Raw genomic sequence first — 21,712 nt, 5'->3', positions numbered from 1 at the left:
AGCTGTGGGCAGGAGGAGGTGCTGTCCCTGGCCTGTGAGAAGAGTGGCTGATTATATACCTGGGAGTTGGGGGAGATAAGGAAAAAGGAGATTTCAAAAGGATTTTCATATGATAAAGAGGACCTACAAGATAATGGAGGCCTTGCCATTGTCAAGTTAAAGTTTGCTTTACCCTCTAGCAAGGCATTAAGACAATTGGAAGCCTCCTGAGGAATGTCACACATATTCCACCCAGAAGGAGGTCATCTGTGGGATATCAGCTGTGCTTTGTTCTCAGCTAGCCCTGTTCCCCATCATTGCTAGGTTATTACGGTGTGTTCATTCAAAATAAGTTAGGAAATACAGTAAGCTTAATTAGAAAAATGATATATATTTAGGTCAAATGCTGAATAAACAGCTAACTGCATGAGCTGACTTTCAGAGCTTATTAACATTAAAAAAAAGTATCCTAGAAATAAAAGCACCATAAACTCAAGTGCTGCCAAAAAAAAGGTTGTGATAAGAACACCAAAATCATCTACATTTGTAAAAAAAAAAAAAAAAAAAAAAAAGTATGATGCAAACTTCAATATAGCAATGATGGAAGTATGAGTTAGTTGTTGATGGGGCTAGGCAGAGAAAGATAAGGGAAAGGCCTAGAGTCAGGCTCCTATAAATCCCAAGGACACTGAATGGTCCAGAGTGAGGCTCCTACCTATCCCAAGAAAACAGGTAAAGACAGTAAAAACAGAAGAAAATAAATTAGGCTCCCTAGCTCTGAAGTATCACCCTTTGACAATTACCAAACAATCCCAGAAATTCACCAGACCCCCAAACAGCCATATGTCAATCACTTGAGACAGCACAAAGACATCTAAAGGCTTTGGGTTCCCTGGTTAGGTTCCCAATAAAAGGCCAGCCAAAAAGCCCTCAGTGGCAACACTGTCAGGACCCCTCTCCCTTCTGAGAGCTTTCTCTGTATCTCTGCTTAATAAACTTCTATCACTTTACTCACTCTCCTGTGTCCGAGAGATTAATTCTTCGACTCCGTGAGACAAGAATCAAGCTCCCCTGTATCAGCAAGACAACATGATTGTTATTTATAAATATAGCTAAAGGTTTCTATCATTTACAATCATATATATGCACTACAAACTTTACAGTGAAACAAGAAGATCCAAGTCCCAGAGCAGCTGACTGAGAGGACATTAAAGAATTATGTTCATTTGGATAAGATTTATGAGAAATGAATTTTAAAAATCAATAGTATTCCACATAATTGAGACCTTCAGGTATCCATTCATTTTATGAGCATATATTTGCTATATAACTACAATGTGCTAGTGTAGTGTCCTTAATCCCCTCCTACCCTACTACAACAATGTTGATGACTGAAGAAAGGAAAAATGGAGAAAGGATTTATCTATTTATAATATGAACAGAAGGTGACTATTGAAGTTGACACATGATTTTGTTATGCATTTGTATAGGAAGCCTGTCTCTCTCATTACGCTGAAAGATTCAGGAGAACAGATCTTTGTTGTGCCCAAGATTGCGAATCTGAGAAACCACCAAGGAGCCGACAAGCTCGAGGGTTTATTAGCAAGCTCGAGCTTGGGTCCAAGTATACCTGACACAGCGGAGGAGGGACTTGGACCCCAAAGTGGGTTACAGCTGGGTTTTTTATAGGCTGGTCTAGGGGATTTTCAGAAGGGTTGGAAGAATTTCTCAAGTTACATTCTGATACGGGGCTTAAGGGCATTGAGCTCTGTTCTCATTCTAATATGGGACTTTCTACCAGGGCGTGGACTCTGTTGTCTTTCTGATATGGGATTACCCGCTGAGGACATTGAGGACATTCTGCAGTTTTTCCCATAAAGTTCAGCTCTTATTCACAGGGGCCTAAAATGGCTGTACTTGTGCTAATGCTAAACTTTAGGTGGGATGGCCTTAATTTTTCTTGGCCTCCACAATCTTTATTCTTAACTTTTGGTTCCCAAGAATTAAAGACAGCGTCTGGAACATAGTAAGCATTAAAAAAATATCTATTAATAAAAAAATATCTACTAAATGAAGTATTGTAATTACATTAGCCCAATCCATTTCTTAAGAACTAGAACTTGAATTCCAAAAACTGAAATTACTTATTTAAAATCATAAAATTAAATCATGTCAGAGTTAAAATAGAAATCAGGATTCTAAAGATGTGTTCTTTTTCATTAGGAAAGATGGGACTTTTTTTTTTGGTCCACCAACCAAGTAAACTCAGGCCCCCTCAATGCAAAATGAATTAACCCCACTCCTAACTAAAAGCTAAACAATGTCCTGATTACTTGTATATTTAAGGATACTTTTAGGGTCTTTCATAGATCTACGGATTCTTCAGAAAGGAAGCCATTATTAACAGTTGGCAGTTGATTTATCAATTTATTGAGATTCTGAGCGGGTTTTCTTTCCCCCTTCTTTTCCTTATCTGCATTTTTTTTTTTTTAGGATTTTCCCCCCTAATCCTTCTCAAGTAAGAATTAATTCTTCACCCTGGTCACTGTATACAAAGTACAGCCCTGACACAGACATTGGATCCGGCTACAAGTGCCCTGTGATGGGGGCATGGAGGACTAGCAGAGGACAAAGCAGGAGCCCGAGACAGCATGTTGACAAGTCCTTGAAACAGGCAGAGGAACTTTCCTCTAAGGATTCAAGGGCTTTTATGTAAATACTTTTCTAAGGGCAAAATGCAATCTTGGCCCCACCCCCAGGATCCCTTAAGTCTACTTTAACGCATAAAAATTCCTTTAGAAATTTCCTTTATCTCTAAACCCCCAAGATCCTATTGGCAAGCATCCTCCAAGCATATGGCCCACCCATACACATCTGAAGGGTCTCAGAACTCAGGTGTCCTTGGCGGGTAATAAGTGACCTTTTCCCAACAACAGCTGGCCCCTCAAGGTCCCGGAAACCTTGCTTTCACAATTCCTTAGAGAGGACACTCTCCGCGAACCCCTCCCCACCGCCTCCCCTCACCGGCGGGGCAGCAGCTCTTCCAGCCCGCGGGCCTGTCTGGGGCTTTGATAAAACCCCCATTTTGCACCAAGACGCCTCAAGAATTCTTTAATGGGGGGGATCCCTGGGTGGCTTAATGGTTTAGCATCTGCCTTTGGTCCAGGGCCTGATCCTGGAGCCCCGGGATCGAGTCCCACGTCGAGCTTCCTGCATGGAGCCTGCTTCTTCCTCGGCCTGTGTCTCTGCCTCTCTCTCTCTGTGTCTATCAGAAATAAATAAATAAATCTTTATAAAAAAAAAAAAAGAATTCTTTAATGGTCGTGGGCTCCGGACCTCACCTATATTCCAAGACTTCATCACCCTGCAGCCATCCTCAAAAAGCCTGGCTTCAGTCACAGACGTTGCTAAACCCTTAGTAGTGTTCCTCTGTGGAGGCTCTTTTCTCAAAGTCTACAGATGCCTTCCAGGGCCCACCTAAAACTTCGTGCCCGTTTTCAAAGACTCCTCTAGGACGCGCTTCCTAGGTAAATACACTTTAACTCAGGACTCTACTGTACTTCACATCCACACCCATGCATGCATGGATTTTTTTTTTTTTTTACAAAGTACTTCATACAGAACATACACCCAAACTCCTAAGGATTTACGCATTCACTCTTTGCAAACAAACCTTCCCCTATTAGCCTGCAAGCTCCAGTACTGCAGCTAGTAAACCTTAAAAGCATCTCTACCGACACTTTATTGAAAATGTTGATTGAATAACTCCAAAGTCAATTAATAGTGCTGTGGCTAGGGAGATGGAAGGCACCCCACGAGAAGAAGGGCAAAGCCCGGAACGCCGTGACCTTCCCACGTCCCTCGCTGTCCTAGGGTCGCCGCGGGGACCCGAACTGTGGCCGGGCGGTGGGCGTGGCCCAGGGGCGCGGGGGGCGTGGCCTCATGGCTTCGCCCCGCCCCCGGCGCGCGCGCTCACGTCGCCGGCCCAGCTCCCCCGGTCCGAGCGGCGCAGAGAAGCGACGAGAGGGGGCGCGGTCTGGAGGCCTCCTCCATCCTTGGCGGAGACCGGAGGGATGTTCCCGCCTCAGGAGGAGGCCGACAGGACGGTGTTTGTGGGGAATTTAGAGGCCCGAGTTCGGGAAGAGATTCTTTACGAGCTGTTCCTTCAGGTATCGTGGGCGGGGGGCGGCGGACGAGCGGGGAGCGTCGAGCCGGAAGCGCAGCCCGCGGGGCGGGGCGGGGCGCGGCGCACCTGGACCGTCCGGAGCCCGGCCCCTTCCTCCCTCCCCCGCATTCTGGGCCTAGGTTTATCATTTAGTTCCGTTGGGGCACGCCTGCCCTAGGTGAGCGGCTGGTGGTGAAGTGATGTAATATGCGCCCCATCCCCGTGCGCACTGTGAGCCCTGGGGGGGGGGGGGGGAGCGCCGTCGTGGCTCCCCTCAGCCCCCAGCCCTGAGTGAGGGCTTCGCGGAGGCTCCCTGGGCCTTGGGTGTCTCCTGCAAAACAGAAGGCAGCCCTGTCACTGCCCTCCTTCAGGTAACTAGCGCGCTCACGCCTTGCGTCCAGCCAGCTGATTGTATAGACTGTAAAGCGTTGCCCCGTACGTCACTTGTCCCCACCCCACCCCCAAGCCCATTCCTGTGGTGGGCGTCTTTGCTCCAGTGTAAGTGCGATTTAATGGTTCAGACAGCCACATCATGACCAGGACCAGCTGGTTCCCTGGGCAGTTCCCTGTGTTTCATACCAAGAGGACCTTTTGGAAACTTTTCGAGACTCCGGACCGCCATGAGTAAGCCTCCTGTCTCCGGTAAACGCTCAGCTTTGTATACACCAAGGTGTCCCTTCGGAAGCGGTGGACTCCTCCAGCCATTCATCTAACCGTTACGTGGCAAACCCGAAGTGAGATGCTGAACATAAATTTTTTTAAGTTTTTTTTTTTAAATTTTTATTTATTTATGATAGTCACACGGAGAGAGAGAGAGAGAGGCAGAGACACAGGCAGAGGGAGAAGCAGGCTCCATGCACCGGGAGCCCGACGTGGGATTCGATCCCGGGTCTCCAGGACCGCGCCCTGGGCCAAAGGCAGGAGCCAAACCGCTGCGCCACCCAGGGATCCCTGAACATAAAGTTTAAGGGGTAGTGCTTGGTCTTTCTAAAAGGGGGAATTTAAAATTATCACGATTTAGAATGATCTAAAAAGAGAGGTCTTTTTTTTTTTTAATTTTTATTTTATTTATTTATGATAGGCACACAGTGAGAGAGAGAGAGGCAGAGACACAGGCAGAGGGAGAAGCAGGCTCCATGCACCGGGAGCCCGACGTGGGATTCGATCCCGGGTCTCCAGGATCGCGCCCTGGGCCAAAGGCAGGCGCTAAACCGCTGCGCCACCCAGGGATCCCTAAAAAGAGAGGTCTATGTAATAATAGTGAAGTTGTGTGGGAGTATGAACTCTAGTAATGTCAGCGATGTGACTTTGGGCAAGTAAATGAATACCTCAGGACTGCCGTTTCTTTAAATGCCAAGTGGTACTAATAGCATCTATCGTATGATGTGGTGTGAAGATTAGATAAATGAACGCAGGTAAAACAGAATTGAGCTTGGCGTTTCTAAGTGTTTGCTGCTGCTACTGTTAATACTAATAGTGGCACTATTGCGAATACTGATCTCAAGAGAGCAATAAGGAATGACTTCCCCCCCTATCAGAATACTGGCAAGTTCCAAGGGAGACCACAGCAAAGCGAAATTTCTAGGACTGAGTGAGAGTACCGGTGGTGGAAGTGTTCTTTACATAGTTTTTGAAAGACCTTAACGTTTCAGTCTTCTGTTACAGATACACACAATTTGAGAAAGAGAATCCCCCACAGTTCCCTCTCCTGGACATAAAACTATTATTTGAAAAATACTGTTAATTTTAAGGCTTTTATGCTTGCTTTTCTAATTTGCCATCTTTTTTTTTTTTTTTTTTTTTTAAGATTTTATTTATTTATTCATGAGAGGCACAGAGAGAGAAGGAGAGAGACACAGGCAGAGGGAGAAGCAGGCTCCACGCAGGGAGCCCGACATGGCACTCCATCCTGGGTCTCCAGGATCAGGCCCTGGGCTAAAGGCAGCGCTAAACTGCTGAGCCACCAGGGCTGCCCCTAATTTGCCTTTTTTTTTTTTTTAACTTGCCCTTTTTAATCTGCTCTGATAGTTGTCTCTCCTAGAGTTATTTCCCCCAATATCATTTGAAACTTATCACTCTAACACCAAAAAAATGTAAAGAAAAAAAAGAGGAAAGCAGAAAGAAGAAAAAACTTTATAGTTCTTTTTCCCCTGAAGGTTTCTCTCATGGTTGAACCTCCAAAAACAGAGGGAAACTGGTGAGGAGCTTGGGGATAGACATCCAGGCCCCAAGACCTTACTTACATTATTTCTAGTCAGTAAGAATTGGATTGATACCAGTTGCATGGATCTACAAGATACATAGGTAGATAGATAGATGTTATATATATATAATACATATATGTATAATCTCTCTTTTTTCTTAAAGATTTTATTTATTCATGAGAGGCAGAGACATAGGCAGAGGGAGAAAGAAGCAGGCCCCATGCAGGACTCAGATGCAGGACTTAGATGCAGGACTTGATCCTAGGAGTCCGGGATCACATCCTGAGCCGAAGGCAGATGCTCAACCACTGAACCACCCAGGTGTCCCAAAATCTTCTCATTTTTTAAATAATTTCTACCTAAAGAAAATGTTCATTTTTTAATAGATCAGGCAACCAAGCATATGTTTTTATTTTTGCCTAGATACTTCTGTATTCTGGAAGGATTTGCTAAAGTGAGGTGTCCTTTAGAAAGGCTTTTTAAAACACCTGAACTTGGTCTTCAAAAAAGACTAAAAGATGATGAGATTGTTACTGCAAACAAGTCTTGTTGAAATTTTTATTTTTAGAAATGCCTTGGTATGGGACGCCTGGGTGGCTCAGCAGTTTAGCGCCTGCCTTCGGCTCAGGGCGTTGATCCTGGAGTCCCAGGATCGAATCCTACTCTGGGCTCCCCGCATGGAGCCTGCTTCTCCCTTTGCCTGGGTCTCTGCCTCTCTCTCTCTCTCTCTCGCTGTATCTCTCATAAATAAATAAATACAATCTTAAAAAAAAAAATAAATGCTTTGGTATGTCTTCAGATTTCTGAAATTCAAAACATATTCAAAGCATATTCTGTTTGTGATTTCATACATTTAATAGAACAGTACTGATTAAAATTAGTTTTATTGTGTATATTTATCCTTTTACTAGTTTCTTTTAAATTTCTGATTATCCCTTGGAAGTGAGAAAATCAGGTTTAATATCTTTGTACTTTTGACTAAGAAATACTGAAGTACAGATTTGGAGGAGAAAGATGATGAATTCAGTTTCAAATGTGTTGAGTTTGAAGAACAGTCACACAGGGGTATCTTAGGAGGCATGAGTGTAAAAAATAGTTGTCTTGAGGAAGTGGTCCTTGAAGCCAGAAGGGAGAATGAGCTAGTCCCTGGGAAAGCAGAAAATGAAAAAAGATTGAATCTTCAGAGTATCATTTTAAAGATGACAGTGATACAGGAGAGTTTGGGTCTTGTCTCACAGAGTCAAAGAATGGATCTTGTGGACAAAGAGTGGGTAAAGCGATAGAAGTTTATTAAGCAAAGATACGGAGAAAGCTCTCAGGAAAGGGGTCCCGACAGCATTGCCACTGAGGGTTTTTTGGCAGGCCTTTTATTGGGAACCTAACCAGGGAACCCAAGGCCTTTAGATGTCTTTGTGCTGTCTCAAGTGATTGACATATGGCTGTTTTGGGGTCTGGTGAATCTCTGGGATTGTCTGGTAACCATTAGAGAGGGATACTACATAACATTTCGGAGCTAGGGAGCCTGGGTATATTTTTTTTTCCCCTGTTTTTACTGTCTTACCTCTGTTTTCTTGGGATGGGTAGGGTAGGAGCCTGACTCTGGACCATTCAGTGTCCTTGGGATTTATGGGAGCCTGACTTTGGGCCTTTCCCTTCTCTTTCCCTGCCTAGCCCCATCTGTCTCTAACTCATTCCTACATCAATAGTTAACATTTTTCTTTAGAATAAAAACTACTTTTAATTTATTTATACAACTCTACAAAGAAAAGTAATCATTAAAGTAAACGATTGAAAAGTATGAGCCATTCTCCATTAAAGCTTAGTTTATAATTCTTTGTGAGTGCCTTCTGTAATCATTGGGGGGGGGATACAATTTTTTTAGTTGTAATTAACACTTTTTTACAATATTTGACTCAGAGTTTTTTGTTTTTTCTTTTTAAGATTTTATTTATTCATGAGAATCGCAGAGAGAGAGAGGCAGAGACACAGGCAGAGGGAGAAGCAGACTCCATGCAGGGAAGCCCCATGTGGGATTCGATTCCAGGTCTCCAGGATCAGGCCCTTGGCTAAAGGCGGTGCTAAACCATTCAGCCACCTGGGCTGCCCTGACTCAGGTTTTTACTCTCTTTTGCAAATTATAGGTTATATTATCAATACAACCTGAATATTTTCAATTTTTTGTTTTATTCCTTTACTAGTACACAGTGGAATAATATTCTCCCATTGTTGAATTTAGAACCTTTCTAATTTTTCACTCCTATAAATAATATACCTACTTAAAGTCATAAACATAATAAAATATTTTTCCTTTGGGAATATTTACCAAATGGGATTATTAGATCAAAACACATGATAAATTAATTTCTCTTATCAAAATTTTTAACTTTGACAGGAAAAAATTAGGCCGTGATACAGTGTAACAGTTTTTTAGGCTCAAATCAACATCAGATTTGTCACTAAAGTTTATTTTTGGGGATCCCTGGGTGGTGCAGCGGTTTGGCGCCTGCCTTTGGCCCAGGGCGCGATCCTGGAGACCCCGGATCAAATCCCACATCAGGCCCCCGGTGCATGGAGCCTGCTTCTTCCTCCGCCTGTGTCTCTGCCTCTCTCTCTCTCTCTCTCTCTCTCTCTGTGACTATCATAAATAAAAAATAAGTAAATAAATAAAGTTTATTTTTGAGTTATACACAGTTAATACGTATGGAAACAAGGTAGTATTTTATTCTTAGATTTAAATGCTCTCAAAATTGTTTTTGTTAAGCTTAACTGGAGGGTAACATATCTTTTCTTTTAAGATTTGGAACTATTACCTAAAATTTTCTGTAGTTAACACCATGAATATTTCCTTGATGAGTCAAAAAATACCAGAAAGTGTAATGAAATACGATATTTGCTGTTAGGAAAATGCATCATTCTCATAGCTACATAAAGCAATTATTGTTAACAGATTTTTCTTAAGTCTGAAGTTGATATACTTGATTTATCTGAATGTAAAAAAAAAATCTTTAGATTTATGAGAAAATAATTTTTAAGTTTCTTATAGGCTGGGCCATTAACCAAAGTGACTATATGCAAAGACAGAGAAGGAAAACCGAAGACTTTTGGATTTGTCTGCTTTAAACATCCTGAATCGGTGTCTTATGCCATAGCTTTGCTGAATGGAATTCGTTTATATGGAAGACCAATTAATGTACAGTATCGATTTGGTAAGTCTTGCCACTGATTAATCTTCTGAGTGTGTTTTGTTAATGGTGCTGTTCTCAGAGGTGTGAACATTGTGTTTTCCATATAACGTAAGACCAAAAAAGTGTTCCTGTCATCTCTATTAAATTTTCTCAAAATGCAAGTAGACATTTGTAATGTTATATTATCAATTAGTATTGCTAATCCTATAGCAATATAATATTTTAATATAGTATTAAAATTTAAAATGTCCTATCTTAGTACCGCAGCCAGCAAGTAGTTATAATAGTTGCTCTTGGATGTTTTAAGCAAATATAAATGAATTGCAGAATTGTATATAAATACAATTCTAGCGTTTTATACATCAAGGCTATTTGCTAATCTTTTTGTCATTGCTAATGTGTTGTATCAAATACCTGCTATTTAGAAGATGGAGTGAGTGCCTTAGCCATTCTCCTGGGAACACCGTGCTCTACATACTGCCCTGGATTTAAGCCCCTGCAAGAGCAGCTAACTAAAAGCAGCTGCAGAGGGACCCTCAGTAACTGTAGAGGAAAGCTTCCAGGCATGAATGACCTCAAATGCCTTCTCCTACACACCTGCCAAAAACTGATGAGATACCAGAGGACATTGTCCTAGTACTCTGCCCTTTTCATATTATGAGAGGCTGATAGAAGTGATGCTTATGGTTATGGTCCAGTGCTTGTGATGCTTACGTTGCTTCCCTCCCCTAAATGATTCAAGCTTATTGATTTATCCCTTGTTTTTTTCTTTTTCCTCTCATTATACAAAAAACTATAAGAAAGCAATACCTCATTGCAAAGGAAAAGGGTTTCTCCTTGTGTTTTATTTACTTTTTTAATGTCTTTGCAAAGGTAATTGGCTATATCATGCTTTCAAGTACTGTTTAGTTAACTCACACAGACTGGTGCAATGGGCCAGGATGTACTACGTTCTGATGCATCCCAGCCAACTGCTGAGCATCCCCTGTGTAAAGTCGCATCCACTTTTGCCAGTGTAGTTTAGAGAACTCATGCATTCCACACAAGATGCAGATAACATTGATTTTTATCATTGTTAGTCTGTAGAAGAACACAACATCATGTGTCTTATGGTCTTATGTCAATATCATTCGTCTGTACAGCCATCACTTTGGCCAAACTTGGTTTATAATTTAGTCATTTGTATTAGTGTAAACAATCTGTAAATATCACTTGTGAGATCAGAGATATATGTGAATATATCTTTGCATTTTATATGACTAAGGAATTTTAACCAATACTATATCCTTTAGGGTTTGGAGTGTTTTATGGTTTAACATTAGAACTCAAAAAAAATTGTGCCATTAAGTAATCTGTTATTGTTTCTTCTGTAGGGAGCTCTCGCTCTTCTGAACCAGCTAACCAAAGTTTTGAGAACTGTATTAAGATAAATTCACACAGCTACAGGTAATTAAAGATATTTTTTCAAAAAAGTAAAGCAAATAACTATGTTCTTATTACAAAAAATAGTTTTTATATATTCTGAACTATTGTAAAACCTTACTATTTAGACATGGGATTAAAATTAGGCAATTCACTTTTTTCTGAAACAATGAAAAGTGACAAAATATTTTGATTGAAAGTTCAGTTTTAATATTTTCAGTAGTAGGGTGGGAGAGATTTATATTTCTAGTGTTCTTTATGGTTTACCTTGTGCTCTTCATAGATGTTAAATCACTTGAGCATCCAAGGTGTCATTGTGATGGATCATAGAGATGCTATTATCCATATCTTATACTTGAATAAACAAAGATGCAAAGTTAACTAATTTTCAGGGTCATAAAGATGAAAAAGTGATAGTTGCTAGGCTTCAAATTAAGCCTTCTGACATTAAGCCATTGTGCTATTTATTGTACTACTCTTTAGAACTTCTTTATGGTAATTTTCCATATATTCTAAAATTTTATATTGGCTCATTTCTTGATGGTATAGCAGCCTCTAAGGACGCTGGTCAGGCAAACTATCCCAGAGGTCATGGAACAGAAAGGCTCTGAAATAGAATTGAAATGTTCAAATCACACCATTTATTAAACTAATTTAGAAGAAACAGTGAAAAGCAACAAGAAAGATCCTGAATAGGTTAGCACACTTAGAATTGGGTACAAGTGGGCCAGAGGACCAGGATGCTGTGTTCTGGTTACGCTAATACTTGTGTGCCATGTCTCTGCCACATCAGCCTTCCTCACTGCTAGTGTGGTTATGAAGGCTAGATTTGAGGTTTAATAAGGGTATTCATTCAGGTGGAAATTTCTTGGAGTTAATCTCACTCCCTTGCTCTCTCAAAGAGACTTATGGGCAATACTCCTGACCACAGAAGTAACTTCCTGGTTAGTCTGCCAGATGCACCCAGATTTTATTTTTTGAGACAGATCAAACACAAGAAGAGCAAGCCAAGGGTGACATGATGAGGACTTGGTGTTTCTTTACCTTTTTTTGTCTCTAAGTAACACTCTTACATATTCCATCATATTAGTTATTGAATCTATCTGTGGCATGTCTGACAGGATACTAACTGTTGGGCTGGCGAGACTGGGGACCTCAAAATGGCATCTTCCCGATACCGCCGCCTTGCCGCCCCACCCCCATCTTCCCGCCAATGCCGCCTTGCCGCCCTACCGTAATTTAGCTTCCAAAGACCTGTAACCTTTGCCCTAACTGGAATGTCGCCCAGCTCCCATCTTCCCGAAAACTCCTTATAAACCCCCGCTGCGGTTTGCCTGGGTGCAAGTTCCCGGACTTGGACTCGAGCCTCTCTGGGTCACGGAACCTTGCCCGGGAGCGCTCCCCATTAAAGCACTCTCGAACCTACTGCCTGGCTCTGTCTTTAGTTTTCTCCACCCATCATTAAAAAAAAAAAAAAAAAAAAAAAAAAAAAAAAAAAAAAAAAAAAAACCTAACACTAACTTATTTACTATGTATATTCAATATATATTATAAATTATGCCTGTATCTCCCAAGTGATTTGCTTAATTCTGTCCCTAACAGTTTCATCAGTGTCCCAGAAACTACTAGCTTACTTAGAGTTTATTACAAACATTTTATCCATCTTCTTTGTTTTTGTCCTCCGCAGCAGAACCGAATATTCTCATGTAGACTAACAGTAACCTAAAACATCTCTCTGAGGCATAAGAGAGTGTCTCCGAGGACTGGCAATTGCACAGGCTTATCTATTGGAGAAGTACTGCAAAACCGCTAAGCCACCAGGGCTGCCAAAATTACCTGAATTTAAATCTTGCTTCTGCCACTTTCTTAATGGTATGACCTTGGACAAGTAATTTCACCACACTATAGCCTATCTCTAAAACAAGGATAATACCTTGAAGATTTTTTTTAAGATTTTATTTATTTATTCATAAGAGACAGAGAAAGGCAGAGACCTAGGCAGAGGGAGAAGCAGGCTCCCTGTGAGGAGCCTGATGTGGGACTGGATCCCAGGACCCCGGAATCATGTCCTAAGCCAAAGGCAGACATACGCTCAACCACTGAGCCACCCAGGTGCCCCAATACCTTGAAGATTCTTATGAGAATCAAATTTTATAATACATTCAATATATTTAAAATACTGGGCACATAGGAGGTATTCAGTAATACTTTCAGCCAGTATTACCAAAAAGGAGGGCATGATTTACCACGTTGATGGGAGACATACTATAGACTCATGAATTGAGCCATATATAATGAGAGCCTCTTCTCTTTTACTAGTGAGGAAACAAACCTCATTTTTCTCAGGAATTAGGAAGAAACCATCTGTTTGACAGAGGTAGAAAAATAAGCACTATAAGATGTCATAACTCTTATTCTATACTTATGTTTGACAAACTAAATCATCACAAATTCTAGGGTAGAAAATCAGAATTATTGTATATTCCATAGTACTACATTTCATTGGTAGTACTTTATTTTCTAGTATTTTTTATATTATAAAGGATGAATGAGAATAGGTTATGGTGTCCCAGAAGCAAGGTGCAGAGAAAAATGGTGTACATGTTGTATCTTTAGTCTTTCATGGGTCTTTCTTGGAAAAGGATTTTTTATGCTTTTATTGCCTTTATGCCTTCTGTTTTTAATAAATGGTTCCTATATTAGTTTGCTAGGGATACTGTAACATAATCACAGAGAGGTACTTAAGCCATAGAAATGTGTTGTCTCACAGTTCTGGAGGCTAAAAGTCCAAGGTCAAGATGTCCATAGAGTCCATTCCATCTGAAGGCTATGAGGAAGAATGTTCTGAGTCTCTGCCTTAGTGTTTCCTGGTTATTTGGTAGTCTTGATATTCCTTGGCTTGTAGATACATCACCCAGATCTCTGCTTTCATCTTCATACGATGTTTTTCTGTGTATACCAGTCTTTAAATTTCCGCTTTTTATAAAGATAACAGCCCTATCAGATTAGTGGCTCATCCTACACCAGTATGACCCCCTTAACTAATTACATCTGCAACAACCTGGTTCCAAATAAGGTCACATTCTGAAGTGTTGGGGGTTAGGACTTCAACTTAGAAATTTTGGAGTGATACAGATAAGCTCATAACTCTTGCCGATTTACGTGTGATTCATTTCTAGATGAATGCCCTAAGATTCACAATGGAAAGATAATGGTTTTAGAGAATCTGCAGCTGTTTTCATAATGGTGCTAGTCTCACTAGTTCTGCTTCTGAAGTCATATCTGCCCCACTCTATAATTTCTTTGCACTTTTTGTGTTTACTGTCACTTACTCTACACACACCTCTCTGGTTTCCTCCAAACTTGTCTCCAAATTAGACGGTTAATATTTTTCCCCCTCTTCTCCCTGAAAAATCTTTCATCCTTCACATTCTTACTTCCTACATACTTCTTAACCCCATTGGTACATGGAAGGTGCCCTTTTAAAGGTTATCAGGAACCTTCTGAAAAATAATTCAGTAGCGTCAGTGCTTATTCAGTTTACTCTTTTATAACAACAGATACTAATTCCTTTTTCTTCCTTAGTGAAATTTACTCTTCCACTGGTTTTGTTTTGTTTTGTTTTTCTTCCACTGGTTTTTGCGATGCTACTCTCACCACTCATAAATGGAATCTCCTATCCATCTGACAGTTCCCTGTTGTTCACCTGCCCTCATCTTTGCCTCTACCTGCCTGTTTCACCCTTTCCCACAGCACACCTCCTTTCCCTAAGGATTAGTAGTATTAACATTAAAATTGTGGAATGCTGTGGAGCAAGTAGGCAAGTGAAGGCTAGCTACAGAATCTAACTAGTAATTGTGGCCTGAATTTATTAAACATCTTCATAGAAGCAAATATTACACTTATAAATGAAACTTGAGCTCACCACAGTTTTTAAATTAGAGATTTTTGTTATCTTAATTCATGTGTGAAACAAATCTGCAAACATGACTTTATGGTAACATTAGCAGTCCACTTAGGAGCATAATTTTTATAGTTAAATAGTGAAGATACCTTCAACAATAAATTAAGGAAAATTTTTACATCTGTAGAAAAGTGAATGTGCCCTTTGTGATGACTAATGACTTGGCTTTGCTCTCTTCATATCTAAGTGTCTTTTTCTTTATATACATATAACATTGTTTAACATTTTCCTGTCAGAAAGTCAGATATGACTCTAAATATTGAGATTTCAATATGTAGCAATTAATAAGACTTAAAATACTACTTATATCACTATATTATCAGCATAATATCTGATTATTTGTGTGTATGTGTTTAATCTTAACTGAGGTGTCTTAAAGAGGTTTGTAATTATAAGGAGGTTTTTCCTTTTTTTTTTTTTTTTTTTGTTTTTTAAGGAAAAAGGGCATTTGTTTGTAGGGATTTTAACTTTTTATTAATTTTTCTTTTACCTACCCAAAGAAATGAAGAAGTTGCGGGCAGAACTTCCTTTCCCATGCAGTTCTTTCCAATAAATACTGCAGCTTTACCTCAAGGATATTTTTTCTTTCAGAAGATGGTAAGTTTGATATGCCTTTGGTTCAATATATAATATGATACAGACTGTGATGGAACTGTGGTTCTCAAATCTAAGCTTGAGGTGAAGGCAGAAGCTGCCCTGAGCACTGTCCCCCCAGTGGCAGGCAGTCTGCTCTAACACAGTCCTCTTCAATCGCACACCTAGTATTTTAGCAAGTGTGTCAACACAGAAGGGGTAGATGGTAATGATGCTGCACCATGGTCCAAATAAAATGTAAGTAGAGAGTCCTCATTTAAATTTAAATTTAATTTAATTTGGATTCTGAGTGGTAAATTACATTATTTCCAAAGACTCTCAGAAATAGGTTCTGGGCTAGAAATCATAATTATAGTCACAATAAGTTAAAGGGGAACTTTAGGAAAAAAAAATTTTTTTCCAACTCCTCATTTTATACATAATAAATTGAGGTCCAGGGTTGTTAATCAATAGGCCCAACGTAATACAGTTGTTAGTGACAGATGTGGGACTATAATACAGGTATTGTGATTCAGGGTGTGATTGCTGTAAACATCCAACATACATGTGAGCTTCAGATTTCTCAAATAGCCATTTTCATTTTGTAAACATAAGGAATGGAGAATTTAACTTTTGGGAAAATTTTTTCTTAGTTATAATGAGATATTTAAAAACAACCAGTTCTTATCCAAAACTGTCATTATCCTTCTTCCCAGCATTTTTTAGCCATAGAAGAGATGAGAAAAACACTTACACACATACACATGCACAGAAGTTCATGATGTCTCTGAATCTTTAGTCTACTTTGAATAGTTAGAAATTTGAGTTAAAAACAAGAGAGGATCTCTCTATCTTAATTGTTGATAAACATGCTACATACCGTAGTGTGGCCATTAGCCACATGTGAAACTAAGGAGCTGAGTTCTTAGTCTTATTTAATTTTAACTTTTATTAAAATTTAAAAGCAGATAACTTGGTTCAGTTATTAGAATATTTTTAAGAATATTTGCAAGAAAAAAAAAAAAGAATATTTGCAAGAACTTGAGTATGTGAATCTACTTTTTCAGATGTAAATTTTTGGTAATCTAAATTCAGATCCAGTGTTTTCAGTGAAAATGTAGCATCCAAATTGAGATGTGCTATAAGTATAAATGCACATCAAATTTCAAAGACTTAGCATGGAAACGGGAAAGTAAAATATCTCATTAATTTTTTACCTGTTAATTATTTACATGTTGAAATGACAATATTTGGGATATTTGGAGGTAAATAAAATACGTCATTAATAGCATCTATTTCTTTTCTATTTCTGTATCGCAGCTACTAGAAGATATGAAACTGTGTTATTGGATTATATTGTATTACATTTCTGTAAGGCAGCATCTGTATTGTAGTAAGTTGTACACGACCTTATAGGAAACTATCACAATTCTGTTGAGAAAAGTCACTGTCCTAACCGGTGGTTTAGTTGGCTTGTAGTTATTTGTATAATGTTTGTAAACTGTTAACTTTTTCTTTAACATTTTGAGCTTGTTTTGGTAATGATTGACTTTTTTCCGCAGCAGTGGCCTGCGTATAATCCAGCCCTCCAGCTTCCTTACTATGAGATGGCAGCATCACTTCCTAATAGCACAGCTGCATCGTCTTCGCTTAATTGTGTTCCAGATCTGGAGGCTGGACCCAGCTCTTATGAACGGACTCACCAACAACCCAGTGACCCTGATCTTTATCAAACAAATAAACGAAAGCGGCAAAAACAAACCAGTGACAGTGATAGTAGCACAGAAAACAAGAGAGGAAATGAATATAGCCAAAAGTTCCGAAAGTGTAAGAAAAAGAAAAGATTTTAGCCTTATGTTCAAGTGAAATTTGTCTGCCCTGGTCTTCATTTTCTTTAAAAAAAAAAAAAAAAAAAAAAAACCTGTATTCTTCTAAATGACCAACTTTGTGGCTTTCTTGTGTTTTTTGAAATATGTAATTATCTAATTTGCTGGTTTTATGTGAAATGACAGAAATTTATAAATAATATGATATAGTACTTTTTGTAAAGGTATTTTTGACACATTGTCAACAAGAAATACACTCTGAGTTGTTATATTTTAGTATGGATTATGAAATTACATGGAATTACCAATCAGAAGTCACTTACTGAGCGCTTATGATAAGGTACCATGCTCTCCTAGACTGTTGCCTGTCCGGAGTGGTGGATTTTCTGAATGAAGCTAGTGTAACTATTTAGGAGTTACATGTTCCTAACAAAGACAAAAAACCAGGCTTTAGTTTCCTTTGTGAATAACATTTTATTTTTTATGTCCAAATGTGTTTTTTCTGAGCCTTATTTTCCTACAGGTTTATCTCATAGAATGAGGATATGTGACAGTGATACCAAAGGAAAGATGATTATCATGGGACTAGTTTTTAGGTCCTTCTCTTTTTATATGATGTATATCAATAGGAATACCTGCCTCTTCACTTCTTGCTTAATTGTATGAAAATTAGTTGGCTATGACGGTATTTATTATCCACCTCTTTTGCCAGCTGGGTTTGAGATAGTATATCTGACATACTTAAATCTTGATAATGAACAATAAATAGAATGGTATTTCATTAATATATGATATTTAATATTTATTATCAAATCAGGTTTCCTATTTTGGTTCATTTATTTTTAGAAGACAGAATACATGTAAAGTTAGTGGTTTATTTGGACATTTTGTTAACTTTGTAGTTCATCATAAGCTAAAATGATGAAAGTATTTGTTTACTAAAGCTAATTAAAAGAATCCTGCAACTTCATTGGGAGGTACCCACCCACTTCAGTAGAAAAAGCTATGCTTAGATAATTCCTCTGCAGTTTGCATGGCACTTTATAGATCTTTGTTTAAAATAATAAAGATATTTTTTATCAAAATGAATTTAACTTTTGATTATAAATACACAATGCAGTAGAGTTTTAAATACAAATATTAATCCATTTCCACCTGATGAACATGAAGAATTAATTACTGCTTGATACAGCTTGATCCAAATACACTGTGTGTTCCTGAATATTCCTTTTTTTACCCTCACATTTTTGCAATTTAAAAACATTAACTTCACCTCAGCCTTTTCTTCAATTCTTTTTTTTTTTTTTTTTTTTTGTAAGATCTTATTTATTTATTTGACAGAAAGAGTGTGTGTGCACAAGCAGGGGTAGTGGCAGGCAGAAGGAGAAGCAAGCCCCCTCGGAGCAGGGAGCCTGAAGTGGGTCTCTGTCCCAGGACTCTGGATCATGACCTGAGCTGAAGGCAGACACTTAACTGACTGAGCCACTCAGGAGCCCCCTGCTTTTTTTTTTAATTCTTATACCTATAGTTCACCTTAGCCCTACATTATTTGATAATGATCAGCATTATAGAAAACATGTACATAAGAAATGTCTCTTAGCGGTTTTTTTTTTTTTTTTTAAGATTTTATTTATTTATTCATGAGACACGGGGAGAGAGAGAGAGAGAGAGAGGCAGAGACAGACAGAGGGAGAAGCAGGCTCCATGCAGGGAGCTGGACATGGGACTCAATCCCAGGTCTCCAGGATCATGCCCTGAGCCAAAGGCAGCGCTAAACCACTGAGCCACCGGAGCTGCCCAGTTTTTGTGATATTTGTAAAAATTCCCTTGAAACACTGTTACATGAACTGAAATCTTAGAACTGCAAGTAAGTCTTGCAATTTCTTCCATCACAGGCAGGAATTACCCTGATACCAACTTTAAAAAGCCAATTTGAACCAACCAGAAGGCAAATACACCTATTTGCCCTTGCTGTCTCATTGTTAAAAAATAAACAACTTTCTTTAAAATGTTACTATAATCCTATATAATTTTAAATTATCAATTTTCCCAATACTATTTGAGTTAAAAATTATATAAATTATTTGCCTTAGAGGGTTTTATTTTACCGGTTTTAATTCTCCATTCTCAAAATCTATTTTATGTGTGTACACGTCCTGTTGCAAATGCTAGAAGAAGCCTGTAATCGGAGAAAAAAATTAGTTATCTTTTATTCTCATATTCACTATTTTTTTAAATGAATTTTCATAATGCATCAGGCAGTGGCAAAACCATTGAGAAAAATTACTTAGAATTAAAGTTGGTCAAAAAATGTGTGCAAGAAAATATACCCTTGAAATTTTTCCTGAAATTATGCATCCTGAGCTATGGTTTCAAATAGCTATGTGTAGCTAATAAGATGGTTGTCACCTTTGAAATCTTAGCATTAGATGCAATTATTAGATTAGCAATAACTAATTTATTATAATGTGACAAAGTTCTGATGTAATGTTGGTTTTTTTGTTCAGAGTGTAATGAAAGAAAAAGTTATGAATTATGACACTTTCTTTAGCACTGTGCAGGTGCAGGAACATTGTACATTTGAGTAGTCAACCTCTTCCTTTGTGCAGCTAAATAAACTGTTGGGGAATTAGAGTTTCATCTCTTGCCAACACAGTACTTCTGAAACTGTCCCCAGACTGTCCTCCAGGTGCCGACTGAACACTCCCTCCTGAATGTCTCATTAGCAATACAAACTCAGTGCTTTCAGGATTACCCCAATTTTTGCCTTGCGCAATATTTCCTTCTGTGGCCAGTGTTGGACTGGTTGCTGGAAGGTTAGAACGATTGTTGACCGCACTTTGGTGACTTAGCAGAGAACTGTTTCAGTGTCTTGGACCATGTGCCTACTTCAACAATAATAAAGCACTTTGGTGTTAGGCGGTTAAGGAAATGAACATTAGCCTGTTACTGGGACTAAGAGCAGAATGCAAAGATAAAGGTCATACCAGTTACTCAGCCCCATCTCTATTTAAATATGTTTAAGAGCTGGGCAGACTGCTCAGGGTGGGTGTGGCTAGCGACAGATGTGGTTTAACTAGCTGCCTCTGGGTGGATGGCCTGGCTGTTTAGTTCCCCATCTTCCTTGTCCCTAGGGAGAAAGGCTTGGTGGATAGGGTTGGCTTTTAGAATACCATCTGGGAGAACTGATGGAACATCAACTGAACTGTTCAGGCCTGTAGTCAAAGCTCAGTTTTAAGTGTCCATATTCTACCTCTATTATCCATTTCTATATCTATTTCATCCTGGTAAAGCTAGTTACATCAGAATTAGGAGCCTCTCATTCATTTATTTCCCATTAAGAAATGTGAATTACTAGCCTGGGTTTGATTTTGGGTAAAGGAGCACTAATCTATAAATCTTTATAGAAATTATATTTCAATGTGGAAAGTTCAGAGAACATTATTATTTATTTTTAAGATTTTATTTACTTATTCATGAGAAACAGAGAGAGAGGCAGAGACAGAAGCAGGATCCAGGTAAGGAGCCCGATATGGGATTCTGGACTACAGGATCCCGCCCTGAGCTGAAGGCAGACGCTCAACCACTGAGCCCCCCGGGGCGTCTCAGAGGACATCTTTTTAACAAAGGATGATGTCTGCTTCTATGCTTGAAGCCTGAGGAAGTTCAGTGAGCACAACTTTTCCAGTTTGCACTTAGTGGTATTTGCTGAAGTTCTTAGGGATGATGTTACAGCACCAGAATGGGTTCTGCAGGGTCACATGGTACCCCAACTGTGGATTAAGTTTATTAGCAGTCATGCCTAACCTGCAAAAATTACTTCATGGGCCTGCAGAACTGCCTTAGCAGGTGAGATCAAGTAATCTATTATCTGGTTCCCAGTAAAATTTCCTTTCAAGTTTCCAACACCATCTTGTTATAGCATCAACAGGTTTTATAAGGATTAAGAAATATAGGGCCACTTGCATTTTAATTGGAAACCCTAACCAGTATGTAAGGATAGACTCTCACATTTTTCCTGTGTTACAAAGTCTAGGAATGATTGACACCCAACAAGTTTACATAATATTATCTATTGCAAGGAACCTGGATCTAGCAATAATTGTTTCAACTACTTGACCTTGTTTGGGGATAATAAATGAAAACATGATTTAAATGAATGCTGTTGATCAGCCCAACACACTATTTGAATCCTAATAATTATTGTCTTTGCTTCTATTTCTATATGAGAAAATTAGTGATAACCTGGATAGGAAAATAACTCAGCCCAGCTGCTTGCCCCAGGCTAACAACAAATCTTCATTGATTTTATCCCACCTCCAAATTAATCACAAGGGAAACATTGCAGACTCTCCTGCATGCCAATCAAAACCCTGGGAGTTATTCTAGAATGA

At 39.1% G+C, this 21,712-nt stretch overlaps 1 protein-coding gene across 2 annotated transcripts; it reads left to right on the top strand.

The window, feature by feature from the left end:
* The first annotated feature begins 3,953 nt into the window (after window positions 1-3,953).
* Window positions 3,954-18,521, top strand: RBM11 (RNA binding motif protein 11). Of its 2 annotated transcripts, none has more exons than XM_025995651.2 (5): window positions 3,954-4,148; window positions 9,392-9,554; window positions 10,907-10,979; window positions 15,420-15,516; window positions 17,058-18,521. In XM_025995651.2, the coding sequence occupies exons 1-5, from the start codon at window positions 4,053-4,055 to the stop codon at window positions 17,340-17,342; spliced, it is 714 nt and encodes a 237-aa protein (XP_025851436.1). In that variant the 5' UTR covers window positions 3,954-4,052; the 3' UTR covers window positions 17,343-18,521. The 2 variants fall into 2 exon arrangements, with proteins under 2 accessions (XP_025851436.1, XP_025851435.1); XM_025995650.2 differs by having other exon boundaries at window positions 3,955-4,148; window positions 17,055-18,521.
* The last annotated feature ends 3,191 nt before the right edge of the window (window positions 18,522-21,712 follow it).

Source organism: Vulpes vulpes, chromosome 15 (assembly GCF_048418805.1).
Source record: "Vulpes vulpes isolate BD-2025 chromosome 15, VulVul3, whole genome shotgun sequence".
Taxonomy (NCBI): Eukaryota; Metazoa; Chordata; class Mammalia; order Carnivora; family Canidae; genus Vulpes; species Vulpes vulpes.
This window is presented reverse-complemented; position numbering and strand designations above follow the sequence as displayed.